Below are 24,746 nucleotides of genomic sequence, written 5' to 3'. Positions count from 1 at the left end.
GAGATACAGAGGGATCTGGGTGTCCGAGTGCTTGGATCCCAGAAAGCGAGTCTGCAGGTGCAGCAAGTAATCAGGAAAGCTCTGACAATGTGCTGGCTTATGGTGAGGGGGGAATTGAATACAAGAGGAGGGAGGTTATACCTCAGTTATACAGGGTGTTGGTGAGACTGTGTATACAGTATGGGGCACTGTACTTACAGAAGGATGTTAATGTGTTGGAAGCAGTTCAGAGAAGGGTTACCAGCCTAATAACTGGAATGAGGTGGGTTCCCCCATGAGGAAAGGTTAGACAGGTTTGACCTGCTTCCTGTGGAGTTTAAACAGTCAGAGGGAGCTGAATGGAAACATTTAAAATCCTGAGGGGGCTAGACCGGGTGGGTGTGGAAAGGATGGGTTCCTCCTGTGGAAGATTCTAGAACTAGCTGTCAATGGAAATGGCCTTGGCCATTCACCTTATCTATGCCCCTCATGATTTTATGTACCCCCTAAGGTCACCCCTCAAATCCCCACGCTCCAATGAAAAAAGTCCCAGCCTATCCAAACTCTCCTTATAACTCAAACCCTCCATTTCCGGCAACATCCTGGTAAATCTTTTCTGAACCCTCTCCAATTAAATAATACCATTCCTATAACTGGGCGATCAGAACTGCACACCATATTCCAGAAGAGGCCTCACTGATGTCCTGTACATCCTCAACATAACATCCCAACTCCTATACTCAATGGTCTGAGCAATGAAGACAAGCGTGCTAAATACCTTGCTAACCAAATTTAAAAGAATTATACACCTGCATCCCTAGATCTCTCTGTTCTACAGTGCTACCCAGGGCCCTACCATTATTTGTATAAGTCCTGCCCTTGTGTTTTTTTTTAAACCAAAATGCAATACCTCGCATTTATCCAAATTTAAACTCCATCTGCCACTCCTCAGCCAATAGATCAAGATTCCTTTGTAATCTTAGATAATCTTCTTCACTGTCGATTATACCACCAATTTTGGTGTCATCTGCAAACATACTAACCGTGCCTTCTATATTGTCATCCAAATCATTTACATAAATGACAGGGGACCCAGTGATTCCTGAGGATCACCGTTGGTCACAGGCCTCCAGTCTGAAAAACAACCCTCCAACACCTACCTTCGAACCAATTTTGTATCCAGTTAGCAAGCTCTCCCTGAATCCCATGAGATCTAACTTTACTAACTCATCTACCATGTGGAATCTTGTCAAAGGCTTTACTGGATTCCGAGTAAACAACGTCTACTGCTCTGCCCTCATCGATCTTCTTGGTTACTTCCTCAAAAAACTCAATCAAGTTTGTGGGACTCGATTTCCTAGACACAAAACCATGCTGACAATCCCCAATCATTCTTTGCCACTCCAAATGGATATAAATCATATCTTTCAGAATCCCCTCCAACAATTTACCCATCATTGATTTCAGACTCTCAGGCCTGTAGTTCCCAGGCTTCTCCTTACAGCCTTTCTTAAATAAAGGCACAATATTAGCCACCCTCCAGTCCTCTGGCATCTCAGTCATGGTTACAGTTGATACAAATATTTCTGTTAGGGGCCCTGCAATTTCCTCCCTAACTTTCCACAACATCCTGGGATACAATTGATCAGGTCCTGGAGATTTATCCACCTTTAAGACTTCCAGCACTTCCTCTTCTGTAATGTGAACTGTTTTCAAAACATCAATATTTATTTCCCCATGTTCTCTAGCCTCTATTTCTTTCTGCACAGTAAAAATTAACACAAAATATTCATTTATTACGTCCCCATCTCCTAAGGTTCAACACAAAGACAACCTCCTTGATCTTTAAGAGACCCTACCCTCTCTCTAGTTACCTTCTTGCTCTTAATGTATTTGGAGAATCTCTTCAGATTATCCTTAACCTTATCTGCCAATGCTCTCTCACATCCCCTCTTTGCCTTCCTGATTTCTCTCAAGAATGCCCCACACTCTTTATAATCCGAGAGATTCATTTGATCCCAGTTGTCTATATTTAATATAAGATTCTTTTTTATTATTGAATAGGACCTCAATATCTTTATTCATCCATTGTTCCCTAACCTTACCAGCCTCACCTTCCATTCAAACGGGAAATTGGAATCCCCATTTTCAAAAGGCAGTGGCTGCAGAATGTTTGGATATTTTTGAGGCAGATAGACTCTCGATGACCAAGGGGATGAAAGGTTCTTGGGGATATGCAGGAATGTACAGTTGAGGGTAAAATCACATCAGCCATGATCTTATTGAATGGTGGAGCAGAGTTGAAGGGTCGAGTGGCCTGGTGCACTAAAGGACCCGAAACCTTAACCCTGCTTTCTCTCCACAGATACAGCTGAACCGGAGTTTCTTTCAGCAATTTCTGTTTTTGTTTTAGATGTACAGCTTCTGCAGTTCTTTGTTTTAAATTAATCCAAAGAATGGTTTGTTACAACAATCCATCTGGTCACTCTTGGCCTTTAGGGAAGGAAATCAGCTTTCATTACGTGGTCTGACCTCCATGTGACTCCAGTCCCTCAGCAATGGGGTTGACCTTTAAGTGCCCCTGAAATGGCCTCGAGAGCCAGTCAGTTTGGAGAGTTTCCTGGCCTGGCCAGTGAATAAAATAGCTCATTTGTTGCCTACCAAGGAGACCAGAGATATTTGTGTGACCTGTCTTTCAGCACTTCTGTTCAGCTGCTAAAATTAGAGATAGGAGGGAGCCCTCCATAGGGTCTTGGTATAAATAGTTAGCTCTCGACATACTGACCATTTCTGGAGAGTTTCAATCGTGCTTGCTGAATGGTTTGGAGGCTAACACGTTGCGACAGTCCCACTTCACACGTGTACAAACCTCTCTCAAATATCAAGGAAAAAAACCTGCATGACTGTACTGAAGGGCACAGTGTGTGAGACCACGCCATTTCTCTAGTGTCAAAAAAAAAAACCCACACCATATTGTCCCCCACAAAGTTTGCATCTCTGTCAATCTCTCAGTTACAAAAAGCCTACTATGTTTTCAGAAAAGCAGGGCTTGCAGTCTGCACAATGCTGCAAATCAACAGACAGGATCAAGGCAGCAACATGGATTGCGTTGTGGAGATGCTGCACTCAGAGCAGATTATGTACAGCAAGTGACAAATGGAAATGGGTCCTCCAGCGAAAGGAATGAAGAACAACGCTGTTGCCAAGCTACAAGTTGTAATATCACAGGTGAATAACTGCGCTGCAGCAAAGAAATTCATTAAAAATTGGTATAAGAGTGGCCCAAGCTGGTATAATAGTAGCCTGAGGCCAGACCCTCAATGAGAACAAGGACCAGCCAGTGGTATCAGAATGCATCCTTGAAAATCATCAGAGCACGTTTCTGGCAATGATGGAACCAATGTGTAAAGACAAACAGCCAAATCAAACTCTCAAATCCAGCAAAGATTTCACAGCAACAGCCATGTAGCCACTTAATGCAAGTGCTGAGTCCTATAACACAACATCGAGTTGGCCGAGAGACCTGCAAGAAACCACTACGCCACAAAGACCTGTTTCCAGGAGTTCATCATCAGGCAGCAGCAAACATGATATTGCAGCTATGTAGACCAGCTACAAGATGCACTGCAGAAATTTACCAAAGATCCTCAGACAGCACCTTCCAAATCCACAACCACTTCCATCTAGAAGGACAAGGGCAATAGATATATGGGAACACCACCATCTTCAAGTTCCCCTCCCAGCCACTCATCATTGTGACTTGGAAATATATTGCTGTCCCTCCAGTGGCACTGGGTCAAAATCCTCGAACTCCCTCCCTAAAGGCATTGCGGGTCTTCCTCGACATGTTTACTCTGTCACCCATCCACCCATTTCACTTCAAAATGAGCACAGAGGGGCTTTGCTGTGGTAATCAGCACATGGACTGCAGCTCACTACCACCTTCTCAAGGGGCAACTAGGGACGGGCAATAAATACTGACCCAGCTGGCGACACCCATATCCAATCAATGAATAAATGAAACAAAAATTACACAAAAAATAACTCTCATTGGCACAACAAAGCACCCATGAATTTTGATATGCTCAGCTGCCAAACTGTGGAGCGAAAAGGTTTGAGAATGTTTCTATTGAAGATTAAAAGGACATTAGAAAGTAGGAGTCACAATGGCACAAAACTGAAGAAATGGTGTTTTTTTTCTACATAATACAATGCTGAAAATCAAATATCCTTTGGGAGATACTGTATCTGTCCAAGACAATATTGTAGGGATGAAAGTGATGTGAGGTATGGAGTAATGCTATGTGAAATAGTCATCTCCCTGGTACAGCAACATGGGTGGCATTCAGATCCCACAGAATTGATGAGATTAAGGTAGCGATAAGGATCTAACATCCACAGCTCAATCACTGGCTGATTACCACAGCAAAGCCCCTCTGTGCTCATATCAAAGTGAAATGGGTGGATGGGTGATAGAGAAAACACAGCGAGGAAGAGGTGAAATGTGAGACCTTCCCTATTTGATGTTTTGTGTGGTTCTGTCATGAGTGTGAGAGATGCTGTTTATGCACGGCATGTTGTCAGATCACCGAAAAGGCAGCGGAATATTCTGTGGGAGTGGATAGAGGGAATGATGGCCTGCTATAGGCAGAGTGGGGTCTGTTTGATGATGCTATAGGCCAAGTGATTCCAAATCAATTTGATGAGCTGCACATGACAAAGACTGAAGTGAACGTATGGTATGGTTTAAAAGGACAATACTTTTGTACAAATATTTCATTCAATAACCCGTACAAAGTTAATGGAATATGCGTGAGCAGTGGTTGTGTCTGGTACACACTTTGAAATGGTGATTGCTCACACAAAGGCAGGTTGGGAAACCCCAAACTTACTGCTTAGGTCCTGCTGGGTGAGACAAACAGATAAGTTAAGGATTGCTCTGATCTGAACTATGCCAGTAGCTGGTCAGTAAAGCTCAACCAGTTAGTGTTGGTGCACGCTGCAGCAAGTTGGAGAATAGCTGTGGTGGTGTCACCTAATGTAGCTCCAGCATCTGGGTATGTTGCTGACTCACCTTTGCATTGATCAGGGTCCACGTCATTGTGATAGCATCAAGGCGATGGATATCATTAGAGAAACAGTCAGCCTACACAAACACACAAAATATGTTGGACATGTTAAAAAAAAACACCCACATTGTCCTTGCTCTTATTAAAAACAGATTAACTTCAGTTTCTATCCACTCTTCTGAGGGCACTGGGGAAAATACACGAGAGGTTGAGATGGAGCAGGACACAGGGGTTCCAATTCTCTGCGATTCCTTCCTACCTACTTCCTGAACAAAAGAGGAAAGCCGAGTGGGGCAGTTGGACAGAGCTCTCGATGGAGAGCCGACGGGATAGACAAGGGAAAGATATTTAACATTCTGAGCTGATGCCAGAATTCGACACCAGCAATTAAAGACAATCACCATTAAATCCAATGGCAAATACGGGAGTAACTTTCTTCTCCAGAGATTGGGGTGGGGAGGGGGTATGGAATTCACTCCCAGAGAGAGCAGTAGTGGCAGAAAGGACAGGTCCATTTAAGGTGGAGTTGGATAAATATATATAGAGGCATAACTGACAAATATAAGGAAATTATCCAAAAGCTTTTGCCGATCCTCAGGATTCAAGCCTAAGCTGATATAACGTGTGCAATTCTAGGCAGCAGAGTTTCGGAAGGATATCAAAACCTCCGAGTGGACAGGGTGCAGTGGAGATGGGCTAGAAACAGATTGAGGAATTCATTGAATGTGGAGAGACTGGAGGAGCTGGTTTCATTTTCCTTGCAAGGGGTGGTGATCTGATAGAGGTGTTCAAAATCAGGAAGATAGAACGGGTAGGTAGGGATTATTTCCACTGGTTGGAGGGTTTGTAACCAGAGGAGAGAGATTTTAGTGCTTGGCAAAAGAAAATTTTTTTTTTTCAAAATAACAAAGGGAGTTAAGATCTGGAATGAACTTCCCAAAAAGGGAGTGGGTGCTGAAACTTTCAAAAGTAAAAGGAATTGGCTCAATCTTTTAAAAAAAACCCAGCAAGAGTACAGGAGAGAGCAGGGCAGCGCGGCGAATTGGAGAGCTCTTTCACAGAGCCAGTAGAGGCACAGAGGGCTAAGGGTCCCCCTTCGGTGCTGCATTAATCTCGAACATTTCTTACCAGCTGCTCGTATCCTCCAAAGATGAACATGCACTTGCCCAGAGCACAGGCAGAGTGGCCATCTCGAGCACCTGGGATTGAACCATGAACCTTTGGGGTTGACCAGCTGTGGGTATCTGCAGGTGGAACCAGAGAAGGAGCAGTCAGTAAAACAAACCCTCACACACCCATCATCCTCCGACATTTCCGCCATCTGCAATCCGACCCCACCACCAAAGATATCTTTCCCTCCCCACCTTTATCTTTCCGGAGGGACCACTCTCTCCGTGACTCCCTTGTCCGCTCCACACTCCCCTCCAGCTCCACCACACCCAGCACTTTTCCCTGCAACCGCAGGAAGTGCTACACCTGCCCCCATACCTCCTCCCTCACCCCCATCCCAGGCCCCAAGAAGACTTTCCACATCAAGCAGATGTTCACCTGCACATCTGCCAATGTGGTATACTGCATCCGCTGTACCCGGTGTGGCTTCCTCTACATCAGGGAAACCAAACGGAGGCTCGGGGACCGCTTTGCAGAACACCTACGCTCGGTTCGCAATAAACAACTGCACCTCCCAGTCGCGAACCATTTCAACTCCCCCTCCCATTCCTCAGACGACATGTCCATCCTGGGCCTCCTGCAGTGCCACAACGATGCCACCCGAAGGTTGCAGGAACAGCAACTCATATTCCGCTTGGGAACGCTGCAGCCCAATGGTATCAATGTGGATTTCACAAGTTTCAAAATCTCCCCGCCCCCTACCGCATCCCAAAACCAGTCCAGCTCGTCCCTGCCTCCCTAACCTGTTCTTCCTCCCACCTATCCCCTCCTCCCACCTCAAGCTGCACCTCCATCTCCTACCTACTAACCTCATCCCGCCCCCTTGACCTGTCCGTCCTCCCTGGACTGACCTATCCCCTTCCTAACTCCCCACCTACACTCACCTTTACTGGCTCCATCCCCGCCTCTTCGACCTGTCTGTCTCCTCTCCACCTATCCTCTCCTCTATCCATCTTCTATCCGCCTCCCACTCTCTCCCTATTTATTTCAGAACCCGCTTCCCCTCCCCCTTTTCTGATGAAGGGTCTAGGCCCGAAACGTCAGCCTCTCTGCTCCTATGATGCTGCTTGGCCTGCTGTGTTCATCCAGCCCTGCACCTTGTTCCCTCACACACCGCTCACTTGGCAAGGTGTACCAACATTACTAACCGCAGTCTCACTCCCAGGGCAAACACAGAGGAAGAACATGGAGTTTATTGGACTTTTAGGAGATCTCAGGTCACTTTACAGGCAGACAATAGAATACATTGTGAAGTACAGTCACCATTACCATCAATATTCCTGCCCCAGGAATCGAGGCTGAGGCTCCAGTGTCAAGCGGAGGGAGTACCACACTGCTGGAGAGACTCACCCCGAGGAGGAGGCAGAGAACGGGGGCCCGAGGGTATGGGGAGAGAATGGGGCCCCACCTGGCAGGATATTTGAAGCAACAATCAAAGAAAGAACGAAACTCCTGAGGTGTCACTTTCTTGGTGTAGAATCCCACTCCCCCCTCCAGCAGTCCCTCAGAAACACAGATCGGCTGCACGTATGTAGTTGGGGATGTCGATGTGATAGAGTTGTTCCAGGCCCATACCACCCACTCTGATTCTCACTGCCTGCAGAGGCAGAGGTGGTCACAGTGTGAACAATGTCACTGTTACAGTGAATCAGCCACATTTCACACTGTGTGCTGCAGCCTCTAAATACAAACCATACACACTTTGGGAAACAGCCCGACAGGTGTACTTACTGACATCGAACGCATACAGCACGTTGCACGCTCCCTCGGTGTCATTTCTCCCACCCCAGATGTAGATTGTGTCATCGAGGAGTACCGCAGTGTGGCCATACCTCATGTATGGTACCTGAGGAGAATGGTCCCTGCTTTCTGATCGAAAAGGTGGGAGTTTCATCCAGCGAAGTGAAACTGGAGGAAGAAACAAAAACATAACTCAATAGGAGATAGCAGAGGACTGTGTCAGCAGTAGCTGAGAGGTAGTAGATTACAGCTAGTGTCAGGGTCAGAGAGGACACCAAACAGCCTGCAAACTCCCTGAGGTCAGGGCCAACACCAGTATCAACAACATTAGTAAAAAGAAACATGTAAAATTGCACTCAAAACCAAGGGAGCCAAGCTAAAAATTAACAAGCACCTGAAAAACACTCATCTCCAGATCCCTCCTCATCACAGACACACAAGTCAGTGTGCAAACAGGAGAATGAAGCAAATGGGACGATGGGAACAGGAGGTACATTGGCACCAGCTGCATACAGGGCAGATGGACTGTTCCTGAATCAGGCTGCAATGTGCTTCTTAGTTTGTGCTGTTGGCAGGAGTTAATCTAACACGAAGGGGAAAGTGGGAACCAGGTGGTGATATCAAAGAGGAATACCAAGGGGCACAGAACACAGTAGCAGGATTGGGGTTTCACAGTCAGTGGCGAAACAAGAAGTTTAATTTGAGATTGCTGTGCACATATGGGAAAGTGAGGAGTGCGGTAAAAAAGGCTGGTGAATTGCAGATTCAAACAGCCAAGTTGGGGCATGGTGCTGCGGCTATAACAGAGACCTAGCTCACAGAAGGCATGGCTGGGTGTTAAAATATTACAGATTGCAAGATGTTTAGCCGAGATAGGAAAGGGGAGGGTGGCAGTATGGATTAAGGAGAGCGTGCAGTGCTGGAATGTATGGCTGTCACAGAGAGGATCTGACTAGAGAGAAGGAGTGATACAGGTGCACTCATGTTGCTCAGTAGAGTGTATAAACGCCAACTAGTGAGAAGGATGCAGAGGAACAGATTATGAGGAAATTACTGAGGTGCTGCAAGCTGTTCTTTCCTGCAATATTTGTTGCCCATCACTAATTGTACTTGAACCGAGTCAGTTGCCTGGCCATTGTTTTTCATTCATTCGCGGGGGGGTGGCATTGCTGGCTTGGCATCTCTAATTGTTAACAGTCAACCACATTGCTGTGGGTCTGGAGTCACATGTAGGCCAGCCCAGGTGAGTTTGGCAGTTTCCTTCCCCAAAGGACATTAGTGACCCAGATGGGTTTTTCCCCAACAAAGTGAATTCAAATACCACCAGCTGCGGCAGGATTTGAACCCAGGATCCCTGAACATTACCAGGGACTCTGGATCAATAGTTCAGTGATAATACCACTAGGCCACAATAGAGGGACTGAGGTGTCAGAGGACAGTTAGAAACAACAAAGTTGCTGTAACTGGAGTCACTTGCAGGCCAATGGCAAAGAAAGAAAAGCTGCAAACCAACATTTCTATAATTTAAGCTCGACCCGTTGTTAAAATCCCCCTACACATACAAACATATTCCCAAAGCTTCAAAACAGGGGGATTGTGGGTGGGGGAAGGAAAATAAATGTTGCAGCAGCACAGTTTTGGCACCAGTCCAGACCACACCATCAAGTTGTTTGATTTTTGGGTCTTTTTGATTCCTTTTGGCTCTTTACTGATGATACAAGCCTCTGCACATGTGATTAAAGGAAAAGTTTTTCATTAAGGAGGGGGATGTGCCTTTTTACTGTCCCTGAAGATGATTTCTCTCCACCTTTTCTGTCAAAAACAGAACCTGTAGCTTACAGAAGAAAGGTGAGGGAGAGTATCTAGCTATTAGAGATTTCCCTTCACTAAATTACAGAAGGGAGAGAAATAAAGAGATGGATATTTCTCTTCACAGCCTGGATGTTTCTGTGTATTTTCTACAAACAATGTTGCCTGCCCAGGAACCAATCAGGAAGCTGTTACTATGCTAAGCTGACAAAGTCTCTGGACAAAATCTGCCCGAGTCCACACAGATGATGCGGGATTTCTCTGGAATACTGGCTGGGCCCAGCATTTACCGCCCATCCCCAGTTTGAACATAGAACAGTACAGCACAGTACAGGCCCTTCGGCCCACAATGTTGTGCCGACCTATTATCCTACTAAGATCAAACTACCCTGCATACCCTACATTTTACTATCCTCCATGTGCCTATCCAAGAGTCGTTTAAACGTCTCTAAAGTATCTGACTCCACTACCACTGCCGGCAGAGCATTCCACACACCCACCACTCTCTGTGTGAAGAACCTACCTCTGACATCCCCCCTATACCTTCCTCCAATCACCTTAAAATTATGCCTCCTCATAATAGTCATTTCCGCTCTGGGAAAAAGTCTCTGGCTATCCACTCTATCTATGCCTGATCATCTTGTACACCTCTATCAACTCACCTCTCATCCTTCTTCACTCCAGTGAAAAAGCTCTAGCCCCCTCAACCTTTCCTCATAAGACCTGCCCTCCAGTCCAGGCAGCATCCTGGTAAATCTCCTCTGCACCCTCTCTGAACATTCCACATCCTTCCTATAATGAGGCTACCAGAACTGAACACAATATTCCAAGTGTGGTCTAACCAGGGTTTTATAGAGCTGCAGCATAACCTCACGGCTCTTACACTCAATTCCCCTGCCAATGAAAGCCAACACACCATGTGCCTTCTTTACAACCCTATCAACCTGAGTGGTAAATTTGAGGGATCTACAGATGTGGACCCCAAGATCCCTCTGTTCCTCTACACTCCCATGAATCCTGCCATTAACCCTGTATTCTGCATTCAAATTCCACCTTCCAAAATGAATCACTTCACACTTTTCTGGGTTGGATTCCATCTGCCACCTCTTTGCCCAGCTCTGCATCCTGTCAATGTCCCGTTGCAACCTACAATAGCCCTCCACACTGTCCACAACTCCACCAACCTTCGTGTCATCGACAAACTTACTAAACCACCCTTCCACTTCCTCATCCAAGTCATTTATAAAGATCACAAACAGCAGAGGTCGAAGGTCCTCAGGAAGTTCATTCCACACACGAACACTGTGCAAAAAAGTTGCCCCTCACGTCTTTTTTAAATCTCTCTCCTCTCACCTTAAAAGTAGAGACAAGGAGAATGGAATGGAATCCTTGCAGGGAGGAGAGTGTGAGGAAGTGCAGTGGAGGTGACTGGGGGAACAGAAGGAAATGGATATTTGGTTGATAGCCATCCCTCAAAAATGGAAACTGAGAGTTCAAGGAAGGGAAGAGTCGGAAGCTAACAGAAAGTGCAGCAGAAACTAGCAGCATCTGTACAGAGAGAAAAACACTGAGTTAATGTTGAGTTCAGTGTCCCTTCATCAGCATGATTCCGGAGAAGGATCGCTAATCTTGAAATGATAACCATTTTTCTCTACAGATGCTGCCAGACCTGCTGCTGTGTTAGTTTCACATTCCCAGCATTTCTTTCGTTGGCCCTGACAAGGCGATGGCGAGCTGCCTTGCTGAGCCGTTGCAGTGCACAGACTGTTTTTAGCAATTAATACAACTTGCTAGGCCATTTCAGAGGGCAGTTAAGAGTCACCCGCATTGTCGTGGGCCTGGAGTCACATGTAAAGACGGCTGATTTCCTTCTCTAAAGATCAGGAGTAAACCAGCTGGGTTTTTGCAGCAAATGACAGTGGTTTCCTGGTTATCATTAGGGACTTGAACCTGGATCCCACAGCATTACCGGGGTTTCTGGATTACTCCTCCAGCAACAATACCACGATCCCTTCAGCCCCCTCGATCCAGGCCACATTGTGTATACAACCCGTAACATGGCCCCGGAACTTGTTTGTAAAGCTGGAGACATCTTCTCTCAGTTACCTGGTTTTCCTCCATGTTAGTCCACGTTCAAAGAGAGGTAGTCTGTACAGCAAGTAACATGGTAAAGGCCAGAGCAAGGCAACAGTTCCTACAGGGTATTCAGGAGAATGTTCATCTGCAGTAATTCTGCAGGCAAATGAGAGAGGAGGCAGCTGAGAGACCTGAGCTTGGAATAAAAGCTGGGCCCAAATGGATCAAGTGGTATTGGGAAAACATTCAGGGAACAGTGATAACATTTAACTTTCCTATGGAAGAGCATAAATAATAAAACAGAGCAAGAATAAATGGATCCCACACATGTCCTGACCCAGGCTGATCCTACACTCCACCCTGGCCTGATCCCATGCTCACTGGCTCAGTGATCCTGTAGGATCTACTTGCCAATTTTTCTAGCTTGAGGAAGTACTGACGCTGACACCCACATCTCAGCAGTGAATGAAATAGTTACTGTCCAGTCAGTAAATTCCAGGAAATATCAAGCTTGTTTGTGACTACAAGGTGTAGAGTTGGATGAACACAGCAGGCTCAGCAGCATCAGAGGAGCAGCAAAGCTGAAGGTCTAGGCCCGAAATGTCAGCCTTCCTGCTCCTATGATGCTGCTTGGCCTGCTGTGTTCATCCAGCTCTACACCTTGTTATCTCAGGTTCTCCAGCATCTGCAGTTCCTACTATCTGTTGTTTGTGACTTGGTTTGTTTGACGTCAAAAGCAGGAGTTTCACAAGGTGGACTTTGCTCGACAACGTGTCTTTTTTTGTTGGAATCGACAGGAGGCATGTGTGTTTGCCAAGAGGATATCGAGTAATAGCACCCTTCTGAGGAGACAAGCTCCAGGTGACCCTACCCTTGTGCCAAAGACCCATCGCACCCCAGTAATGCTCTCCTACAGCCTCCCACAACCTCTTCTGCCAGGCAGAAGATACAGAAGCTTGAACAAACGCACCAACAGGTTCAAGAACAGCTTCTTCCCTGCCGTTAATAAACTGCTGAATGGACTCTCTAACTTCAAATAATGTTGACCTTGCCTAGTGCATGCCCTGTGCAGTGTAACTTGTATGCCTGTGTCTGGTCTTTTTTTCACCCTTTGATCTGTGACCTGCCTGTACTACTCATAAACAAAGCTTTTCACTGTACTTAGGCACACGTGAGAATAAATCAAATCAAACCAGACCCTGGTCCAACATGATGAGCCTTGCATTCACCAACTAACACTTCCAGCTGAAATGCATATTGCAGCTGGGCTCCCAGGCCAGAGTGTGAACTCATCACCTTGGACGGTTGCAAAGAGAGTTGTTTGTGAGTTTAAGGAGTATGAAAGAACAAGCAGGCGGCCCAAGCTGCACTGACAGCTGCTGTTGTTACTGGCTTTTCCAATTCTAGGAGGACAGGGTAATATCCTACTATGTCGACCCAGAGAATACAGCCCGAGCTGGAGGGCTGTAATCAAAACTAACATCACGAAACAAGATTTCAACACACAAACGGTCAGTCTATGGGACAGTTTCCTCAGAGAAATGGAGGAATCAGTTCATATTCACAGACACATAGATTGGTACTGGCACTGGCTATAACTTTTGTGGAATATCTGTATATCCCTCCATATCTCCTTCAGCACAGGGAAATGTATGAAGCAATAAAAAAAGGCAGCAGATCCATCGGCAAACCAAACAGCTCAGGGTGAAAGAAAAAGCAGGTAGTCACCACAGACTGCAGTAGCCAGTTTGAAGGATTCGTCATACACCAACTGAAGATGTGCTCCAAACAGAACACCATCACCAGAGACACCAGAGAGAGTGAGAGAGAGAGAGCCTGTCACTGCACACCTGGGTACTGAACCAGACTACAGGAGCTCAGCAAAGCTATTGGCTTGTTTACTACAGGCAAAGCTCCAAGCACTGGTCATATCGCAGCTAAACTCAACAACATGATGAGCTGGCACTCTAGCAGCTTTCACTTCTCAGTCTCTTTCAGAGAGACAGGTCAGTCCCAGGAAGTATGTACTACACAGCCTGAGCCTGAACAGTAGCATGAGGCAGATCCCACTGAGCATTGTGGGGAAAGGATTTACCATCTCGGCACAATCACCAACAACATTTCAAGAAAACCAACTACTCACTTAACCTTCTCAGTCTGGTAGCTGCAACAGAAAAGTCATGAATAATGTGGCATGGTGGCTCACTGGTTAGCACTGCTGCCTCACAGCGCCAGGGACCCGGGTTCAATCCCACCCTCAGGCGACTGTCTGTGCGGAGTTTGCACATTCTCCCTGTGTCTGCGTGGGTTTCCTCCCAAAGTCCAGAGATGTGCAGGCTAGGGTGGATTGGCCATGAGAAATTACCCCATAGTGTCCAGGGATGTGTAGGCTAGGTGGGTTAGCCGTGGGAAATGCAGGATTAAAGGGATAGGGAGGTGGGTCTGGGTAGCTTGCTCTTTGGAGGGTCAGCGTAGTCTTGAAGGACCGAATGGCCTGCTTCCACACTGTAGGGATTCTATGATTGCTGAAAATAGTATCATAAGAGGAGGTCACCCTTCATTGACCTCACTAAGACCCTCGAGTGTGACAGCACAGACAGGCAGGAATTCTCAGGCCTGGAAAGACTCAGTTTGACCTTCAGCAGCAGGAAGAGCCTTGTCCTGACCCAGGGTGTGGCTGGAGCCTCAGCGCGGCCGAGAGACGTGTGTGTATTCCCGTGGTCCTGCAGCGCTGGTATTGGAGGCTCTGTGCTCGGAGCGGGGGCGTGTGAGAGACAGACCTGGGCCGCAGGGGTGACAATGGGTGACCCAGGGAGGGGGCAGGGTTATGGGGAGGTACCAAAAGAATTGTCAGTGGTAGAACAAGCCAAGAGAGATACTCGCTCGCGCGCTCTCTCTCTGACTGACAGTGCGGCAGGACATTGCAACCCTGGCAGGGTGGACCCAGCCTCAACACATCAAAACCTGATTCGTCCAGACAGTGTGCAGCATCACAGTGTCCCATGGCCCTGACATTAGTGAATGACTGAACACACTCGATGGGTCAAACGGCCTACCACTGCTCCGACATTTTCTGGATTAAAGTCACATGCAGGCTGTCCCAGGGTCACTCTGGTAAGTCTTGTAGTGATGGAGGATTGAAGAGAGGGACAAGATTGTGAACCCAGACATCCCAAGGCAATGATTTACACCAGTACATGAAGGGCACTGGGCAGAGGGGTCATCCTGGCTGGGGAATCTGGGTCTGCAAGCTCACCATTCCTTATGGCTAAAAGAAAGAACAAAACTTGAATATCTGCAATTACAAAAGTTCAAACAGGCAGGGGCAAGATCAGAAGTGACAACCTGGGATGGAAAACATGGCCATTAACATGAATCACACTGTTACCAAAACAATAAGACGATAAATCCCACCATTGCTTCCCCATCTCACATTTGGCAGAAATACAACAATTCAACAAATTGTTTTTATACCAGTTCACCAACTCTTCTACGTTCCTGTGCTAGGACCTTGAACTGTTCCTGCACCTCTGGGTCAATGGGCTGAGGAGTGGCAGGTGGAGTTTAATTTGGATAAATGCGAGGTATTGGATTTTGGTAAAACAAACAAGAGCAGGACTTATACAATTAATGGCAGGGCCCTGGGGAGTGTTGTCGAACAGAGAGACCTACAGGTTTAGGTACATAATGCTTTAAAGTTTGTGTCACATGTAGATAGAATGATTAAGAAGGTGTTTAGCATGCTTGCTTTCATTGCTCAAGCCATTCAGTATAGGAATTGGGACATCATGCTGAGGTTTTACAGGACGTTGGTGAGGCTATTTTTGGAGTACTGTGTACAGTGTACAATTCTGGTCACCCTACAGGAAGGATATTATTAAATTGGAGAAAGTTCAGAAAGATGTTACCGGGACTGGAGGGTTTGAGTTACAAGGAGAGGCTGGATAAGATGGGACATTTTTACTGGAGTGTAGGAGGTTGAAGGGTGACCTTATTGAAGGTTATAAAATCATGAGGGGCACAGAGAAGGTAAATGACAAGGGCCTTTTTCCTAAGCTGGGAGAGTTCAAAACTAGGGGGCACATTTTTAAGGTGAGAGGAGAAAGATTTAAAAAGGACATGAGGGGCAATTTTTTTTTTAAAAACACAGAGTGGTTCGCATGTGGAATCAACTTCCAGAGGAAGTGGTAGATGCATGTTCAGTTACAACATTTAAAAGGCATTTAGATAAGTACATGAATAGGAAAGGTTTGGAGGGCTATGGGCCAGGAGCAGGCAGGTGGGACTAGTTTAGTCTGGGATAATGGTCAGCATGGACTGGTTGGGCCAAAGGGTCTGTTTCTGTGCTGTATGACTCTCTGATTCAGCCCCATTACCCACGGAGTGAGCTCCCAATCTCTAATACAGCTGTGAACAACACGGGGAAGTGCTCACCTGCGTTAAAGACATGCACATCGATCTGACGAAGGGTCTCATAGTCCTCTCCAGAACAATAACCACCGAAGGAGTAGACTTTATGCCCGACGGCCACAGCAGCGTGGTTCACCCTCCGCGGACCTCCTTCCAGGTGAACTGCCCACCGCAACATTGCCCTCAGTTGGGCAGCAGCCTTCCCAAGAGCACCATCGCAGCCAGAATGGCCTGGCCACACACTCAGGCACAGCTCATTGCAAACATGGCTGCAGGGAGAGAAAGAGCACACAGTCACTCTGCCAGGTCCCTACCTTACCCTTCCTCCTCCCCCCAATCCATTTTAATCAAGATTGTCCCTAGCCAAACCCTCTACAACAGCACTCTCACATCACCCATTCCCTCCACGCTCCGTGGTAGTGATCAGCTGAGCAGGACAGAATGAGGGTCAGAGGCAGAGCCTCCTCCCTCAGACTGACAGGGAGAGGGCAGCCTTACGGGGTACAGGGAGGGGGAGCGGAGAACAGGCACAGAAACCTCTGAGGAAGGGTCACCGGAGCCGAAACCTTAACTCTGATTTTCCTTCACAGATGCTGCCAGACCTGCTGAGCTTTTCCAACAACTTCTGTTCTTGTTGCGGAATTCGTTAATGATTGACTAACAGGCAGAAAACAGAGTCGTAATAAATGGGCTACCCCTCACGTTGGCAGCGATGGTGAGAGGTTGGAAAGTGTAGATGTGCAAAGGGACCTAGGTATTCTTGTGAACAAATCACTGAAGGTGAACATGCAGGGACAGCAAGCTATGAGGAAGGCTAATAGAATGCTAGCCTTTACTGGAAGAGAATTTGAGTATAGGAACAGTGAAGTCCTGCTTCATTTGTGTAGGAACTTGGTTAGACCCACATCTAGAGCACTGTGTGCAGTTTTGGTCTCCTTTTCGCAGGAAAGATATTATTGCCATCGAGGGAGTGTAACAAAAGTTCAGCAGACTGATCCCCGGGATGATGGGACTGTCTTGTGGAGAAAGGGTGGGCAAGCTGGGTCTGTATTCTGTAGAGTTTCAAAGAATGAGAGGTAATCTGGTGGATTACAAAATATTGAAACGTATAGACAGGGTAGATGCAGATAAGGCATTTCCCCTGATTGGAGAAACTAGAACAGGGGAGGAAACCCACTCAGGACCACAGTGGGCAGAAATGTTCTGTATTGAGCATTGAGAATCTTTGGAATTAACTACACCACAGGGCTGTGAAAGCCCCGTACTGAGTATATTTAAAAATAGAGATTGAAGGAATTTCCAAATCCCAACAACATACAGGGATATAGGGGACCGTGCAGGAGGGCGCCTTTGAAGTGGATGAACAGCCAATGATTGTACTGAACAGTGGGGTAGCCCCAATGGGCTGAATGGCCTCCTCGTGCTCCTAACTTCCTAATCTCCTTAAGTACCCCAATTAGGTGATACAGTAGGAGAGACCAGGCAGCCTGGACTTCTTGGTATAGAGTTGGTCCACACATCTTGAGATCAGAAATGAATTAAAAGCTAGCTGATAATATTGGTGTAGCTGTTGAGCCATGTGTGTGAAGTGTGCTACACACACAACATCGCTGCCAGATAACTAGACTGAATATACAGCCCTTAACTTCACTCTTAAAGGTTCACACACACAAAAAAAACAATCCTTTTAGAAAAGGAAACTAAAATCAGCTCTAACTCCTGCAGAGTGTGTTAATTCCCACATGGGGACAGAAGGGGGTCCCACACACTGTAACTGAAAAACTGAACTGCTCAGCAAATTCCGATGGAATGGGAGGATACATAAAGGGATTTGTTTTCCAGACCCTCTAAGACAGCCAGGACACAGAGGGGAACTCTTCCACAGGTGTTTAATGAGTGCTGTGGGATCATTTACATCCCCGTGAGGGGATAGATAAAGCCAAGGCTGCAGTTCTACCCTCTCTCGCTGTGTACTCCATTCACTGCACTATCTGCCCTCAGCTCTACAGCCTCCCTCAGCAAATCCCGCCTCACGGTTCCTCCCTCCTCCACCTCCAACACCACCCCCTCACCTCAAACACACCCCTCCCCTCAGCCTCACTCTCACCAACACCTCCAACCCCCATCACTCAGCTCCACACCCACCTCAGCATCGTCCCCTCTCCCTCAGCCTCGCTTACGCCCCCTCCCCCTGCTCCCTCAGCCCCACTACCCACTCTCACCTCCAACCCCTTGCTGCAGCTCCAACACCCCAGCTCTGTCCCCTAAGCCCTGCTCCTCCCCACCAGCTCTGCCCCTTCTCTTCCTCAGCCCCATCACCCTACACCTTCAGCTCTGTCCCTCATCTCCCTCAGCAATGGGAACATCCTGACAGGCCAGTGCATTACTGAGAGAGTGCTGCACACTCACAGGTACTGACTTTCAGATGAGACGTTAAACAGAGGCCCCACCTCTTTTGGTAGAACCAAGAGACCCCAGGGCACTACTCCTCCTGACCCAGTCCTTCCAGGGTCCTAACCATTATCAATCAATGACACCTGGCCATTTTTACATTCCTATTTGTGGGAGCTTGCTGTGTACAAATTGGCTGTTAGTTTCGTTCATGTTATGACAGTGACCGTACTGCAAGTAAAGTACTGCCATTGGCTGGCTCGTTTCAACACTGCACATACATTCTCTTTTCGTTCACGCTATCGATCAAGAATAAACCGCTTAAAACGAGGTCTTGTGATGCTCTACCCAGACAATCAGCCCAAGGCAGCTGGGCCCATTACTGCCTGCAGAAAGGGACATGGTTGAAACTGCCAGGTTGGAACCAAGGCAGCCAGTTTGAAATTCAGAAACCCGTTCTCGTGGCACGTGCTAGCTACAAGTGGGAAGTGAATCCCCCAATACTCACCCCACGCTGTCCAATCCCCTCTATATTGCCAGTCACCTCCCAGCGCTGAAAACAGCCTTCTGACTTTTTTTATATCCTATATTCTTTCCAGTACCTCCAGCTAGCTGTTACCCGTTCTGTCCAATCAAGAACAGAGGTTACTGACTGACATTTGTCAACAATTTCTTTTTTAAAAACATAGTGTACACTGTCCTTGAAAGCTTACTATGAATACTCAGTGTCAAAGGTCACCTCTCAGTGTTTCACTTATCTCCGAACACTTGTACTCAGCTTGTACGAAATGGGAAAACACTCACTTGGTTAGTCCGAGGTGAGAAAGGGTGTTGGGAGATTTCAGAGAGTGCTGCAGAGCTCTGATAAAGCAGAACTTTGCACCCTGAAACAGCACCGTTTCCCCCTGACTCCCCTACAACCCTACGGCAATTTGTCAGAGGAAGCAGAAAGTGGCAGAGCTCCAGGTCCCCTGACAGATTCTCCTGTTTATGTCACTGCAGCTTCAAATGACATGAAAAGCACACCGCAGCTGTGAGGGCAAACTGGGCACGTACAGAATCAATGTGATCTGCAATTCAAAGAAAACTCTGGCATTTCGAAAGCATCTCCCAGCTTATTGCAAAGCCCTAATGAAATCTTGCCCCTGTTGCAGGAGAGAGAGAGAATCCATCACACATATAGTAATGCCTGTAGTTTGACTGATAGCTGGTGAGCGATAAATATTGAACAGCACACCAGGCTAATATTCTTTACAAAGAGCACAATGTGATCTTCCAGAGAAATCCCGAGAGGGCAATCATAGAGTCATACAGATCCTACGGCCCAACTTGTCCATGCCGACCAAATATTCTAAACTGATCGAGTCCCATCTGCCAGCATTTGGCCCATATCCCTCTAAACCCTTCCTATTCATATAACCATCCAGATGCCTTTTAAATGTTGTAATTGTACCAGCCTCCACCACTTCCTCTGGCAGCTCATTCCGTACACGCACCACCCTCTGTGTGAAAATGTTGCCCCTTAGGTCCCTTTTAAATCTTTCTCTTCTCACTTTAAACCTATGCCTCTAGTTTTGGACTTCCCCCACCCCAGGGAAAAGACCTTGGCTATTCACTCTACCCACGTCCCTTATGATTTTATAAACCTCTATAAGGTCACTCCTCAGCCTCCGACGCTCCAGAGAAAATAGCCCCAGCCCATTCCAACCCTGGTAATATCATTGTAAATCGCACCTGTATTCACCCTAACCTCAGTCCCTCCCACAGGGTGCCACCTCTCCCACGTACTCCGACGCCTCCCCAGGGTGCCCCACTTCTTCACCCCACCCGGACCCCGGCCCCTCCCACAGGATGCCCCTCTCGTCCCCCCAACCGCCTCCCCTGGACCCTACCACAGGGTCCAGAACCAGGGGGGCACAGTATGAGGATTTGGGGTAGACATTTAGGATGGAGATGAGGAGGCATTTCTTCACCCAGAGAGTGGTGAGCCTGTGGAATGCATTACCACAGGAAGTAGTTGATGCAGAACACTGAATATATTCAAGAGGTGACTAGATATAGCACTTGGGGCGAATGGGATTAAAGGTTATGGGGAGAAAGCAGGATTAGGCTGTTGAATTGGACAATCAGCGATGATCGTGAAGCATGGTGGAGCAGGCTCGAAGGGCTGAATGGCCTCCTCCTGCTCATATTTTCTATGTTTCTATGTTCTCTCAATTATCATCTTTCAACGTCAGCGTAAAATAAAGGTTCAACAGTAAATTCATCAATACAGACAATCAAAATACCTGAGCAGATCAGGGAGCCCGATAAATCTTCAAAAACACTGCACCCTCACTTCACCGACTCTCTGCTGGCATCCAGTCCAGGGAATGGCCCTAAATTAAAACCAGTTTCAGAAACAGCCCAGTGTGTGATTAAAATAAACCTCTCTCAGGAGGAAGTTAAAGGGAACTAATGCCTAACAAGCCAAGGTGAATGTTTACATTGTAAACCCCTCCCTTCTGATAATGCCACTGACACAGCCAGAGCCAAACACACAATTTACAAATATTGGTGGAGGCAGTGCTGGTGTTTCCTTCAAATTCTGGCTTCAAACGACAGGGAGGAGACAATTCAAAGGGAAGAATATAAGAGAGCACAAGGCACTCAGTGAGCAACCATGGGTTTAATTGGAGATTGCAACAAATTGTTCAGAGACTAATTTATAATTCCTTCTTCCAAACAGGGTGGCCTGCAATCTGTTGAATATTTACCAAATTAAAGGGAGACCATGTTAGCAGTTCTGATCGATGACCTCTTGGTCAAACTTTCACACTCTCACCAATTCTGACTCCTGTTTTTAAATCAACGGGAAAACCCCTTCCTCTTTACAAAATCTGACTAAACAGAATTGGTTAGAGTGCCCTCGGATAATAATTCCTTTCTGGCCTTCACACTGGAACAGGGATAGCAGGACAGAGGAGAAAGGGTAAGACAGATTTACAAAGACGATACCAGAATGGGAGGTTAACCGATACTGAACAGACTGGGACTCTTTTCTCTAGGGTGATACAATTTGTAAAAACCTTGACAGGATTTGGTAGGGAAGACACAAGAGATGATATTTCCCCTTGAGGGGATCATAAAGATCACTAATAAACCCATTGAGGAACTCAGAAAAATCAACTTCATCCAAGAAAGGGGCAAGAGTGTGGAGCTCACTACAACAGGGAACAGTCAAGGTGAAAGAAATACAAGGACGGGTGGATAAAGGAGGGGCTTGTGTGGAGCAGAAATGCCAGCATAGACCAGCTGGGCTGAATGGCCTGGCATAATGATTAGTCAGTCTGCTGTGACTGAGCCCACAGACAGCTAAGGCGCAGATATGGGCTGCAAACCAAGCAGACAGTCCAACTGATTTAGATTACAGTTAAAAATCAGCATGACTTTCCCATGTACACATTCAAACAAAACTGACCTGCTTTCACTGTGCTGCAGTACAGCAGCTATCAATACAGCTTCATTTAACATGGAAAATAGGCAACACACCCACGTATAGGAGAGACAGCGCCTCCTGAATACCAATGCAGACTGGAATATCAGAATCGGCATTAATTCAGCCCATCCACTGCACTCCAAAAGCGATACAATCCCCCCACAATCCAGCAGGTTTATTTCCCTCCCGATTCCTCCAGCCACTTTCATTCCTTGATCATCTCCGCTCCCTCACAGGTAGCAATTTCCAGCTCAATGCCATTCACGGAGGAACAAGAATACTCACATTCTATCCCAGGCTTCAACACACTCACTGACTTGGCCTCCACAGCCCGCTGTGGCCATGAATTCCACAGGTTCGCCACCCTCCGGCTGAAGAAATTCTTCCTCGTCTCAGTTCTAAAGGGTTGTCCCTTCACTCTGAGGCTGTGCCCTCAGGTCCTAGTCTCTCCTACGAATGGAAACAAGATCCCCTCTCAAGCTTCTAAACTCCATCAAGAAATGGCCCAGAGTCCTCAACCGCTCCTTCTATGGCAAGCCCTTCACCCCCAGGATCATTCATAAACCTCCTCAGGGCTCCTTCCAACACCAGCACATCCTTCCTTAGATACAGGGCCCAAAACTGCTCACAATATTCCAAATGCAGTCTGACCAGAGCCTTATACAGCATCAGCAGTGCATATCTGCTCTTGTATTCCAGCCCTCTGGAAATGAATGCTAACATTGCATTTGTCTTCCTAACTGTCAACTGCTCCTACATGTTAACCTTAAGAGGACTGTGAACCAGGACTCCCAAGTCACTTTGTGATTCAGATTTCCAAAGCCTTTCCCCATTTACAAAATAGTCTAAGCCTCTATTTTTCCTCCCAAAGTACATAAGGCAATGGTGGCACAGTTTGAGAGAGCACGAGAGCGAGAGCGCGAGAAGTTTAGTAGGCAGACTGTAAAACTGGATACACACCGCTGTCACCTAGAAACAGCCTCTGGACTATGGTAACAGGTGGTTTTTCAGTATACATCCTGAAGCTGTGGATGGTATTGGAGATAGTTGCAGTCTTGACTAGTGTCAGAGCCAGGTCTATCAGAGAAGTAGTTTGGAAAGAAAATCTAGAGTTTCAGATACCAGGTGTCCTAACATTTCCCATCTGGATCACAAATGGTCTGAGGATGACCCAACAACAATGTGAACAACAAACCAAAAGACCAGAGAGAAAGGCAGCTCACTCTAACTTTTTAATTTAGAATTCTTTATCCTTGGCTTTTTCTCTGGGGGGGGGTGTGTGCGTGTCTCTCTCTCTCATCCTGCTGCAAATGAATGTATGGTATTAAGGAGGATATAGTTTAACTACATAGTGGAAACCAGTTGGCCCCTTGTTTGAGGCATAGGTTTCCTGTAACACACATGGGTTATTTTTGAGTTTATTGAAAAGCTATTTGAAAATCTCTTGTGCTCTAGTCAACAGCAATAAAAAGACAAAGAAACAAATGGGCCATTTTTGGTGATTAAGTAAAACATTTCCACTGTTGTTTGGACTGTGGAGTCGAGGGATTTGATTTCTAATACAGAGGGACTGCTTCTGTCCTGTGTGCTTCATTCCCTGGGGAGGTCTATAATGAAGCTGAGAAATTCTCAGCAGGCAGGCCCTTGTCAGCATGACACATAGAAGCAGACAATCCTTCGGATCAAGGCTCCATTTGGTCAAGATCCACATGGAAGCTGGTGTGTCATAATTGTGTCACAATTAAAGAGTTGACAAACAAACATCTTTCTTAATATGTCTGTCTAAAGCCTTTCAGTAACCAGCAAATGGCAACAGGAGCAGGGTTGCATTGTCTGGAAGCTTTTAGTCATTTCGTTTCCAGATTATATCCAGGACCAGACACAAAAGTCAAAGCTGACCCTCTAATGCTACACAAGGGAGGTACAAATCCATCTGCTTTTTCAGGGATATGTCGAAAAACACAATTCTGATGAGGTGCAGAGCGGCTCTCCTTAGGCTGGGAGATGCCCTGGGGCAATACTTACCTTGAAACGAACATCACAAAAAGGATTATCCGGTCATTATTACCGTGAATCCATTGTCAATTGTTGGAAAAACCCACCTGGTTCATTAATGTCCTTTAGGGAAGGAAACTGCCATCCTTACCTGGTCTGGCCTACATGTGACTCCAGACCCACAGCAATGTGGTTGACTCTTAACTGCCCTCTGGGCAATTAGGGATGGGCAGTAAATGCTGCCTGGTCAGTGACGTCCCTCATCCCGTTAATGAATAAAGAAATAGGTTGGGACAAAAGAAAAATAGAGTACAACTGAAAGAGAATGAAGCAGGAATATCAGATTGACAGCTAACATCCAGGGGAATGCAGAACTGTTTGAAAAGCAGTCAGGTTATACCCATATTAAACACGAGCGGTTGTGTGTGTCAAACTCTCAACATTGATTTGAATTGGTTAAAGATGGTTTATTTTAATAAACAGTTATTTTTCTTTTCAAAATTCTGGTGAACATTTGTTTTTAACTCAAGTTTGTCAGTCAGGTAAACTGGGGACTTTTGGATCGTTTGAATAGACGTTCTCACATTGCGAGGACTCGGGGAACAGCGGGGTTTGATTTACATTGCGAG

At 46.5% G+C, this 24,746-nt stretch overlaps 1 protein-coding gene across 1 annotated transcript in view; it reads right to left on the bottom strand.

The window, feature by feature from the left end:
• Nucleotides 1–5,014: 5,014 nt before the first annotated feature.
• LOC109924251 (kelch domain-containing protein 3-like) overlaps nucleotides 5,015–24,746 on the bottom strand; it is a 23,041-nt gene continuing 3,309 nt past the window's right edge. Inside the window, exons 2-5 of the mRNA XM_048597277.1 lie at nucleotides 16,278–16,522; nucleotides 7,950–8,126; nucleotides 6,177–6,292; nucleotides 5,015–5,125 (exon numbers count right to left, since the gene is read on the bottom strand). Coding sequence (XP_048453234.1) covers nucleotides 5,015–5,125; nucleotides 6,177–6,292; nucleotides 7,950–8,126; nucleotides 16,278–16,431 — 558 coding nt within the window. The 5' untranslated portion in view covers nucleotides 16,432–16,522. The remainder of the gene's footprint in view (nucleotides 5,126–6,176; nucleotides 6,293–7,949; nucleotides 8,127–16,277; nucleotides 16,523–24,746) is intronic.

Source organism: Rhincodon typus, chromosome 5 (assembly GCF_021869965.1).
Source record: "Rhincodon typus isolate 14 chromosome 5, sRhiTyp1.1, whole genome shotgun sequence".
Classification (NCBI taxonomy): domain Eukaryota; kingdom Metazoa; phylum Chordata; class Chondrichthyes; order Orectolobiformes; family Rhincodontidae; genus Rhincodon; species Rhincodon typus.
This window is presented reverse-complemented; position numbering and strand designations above follow the sequence as displayed.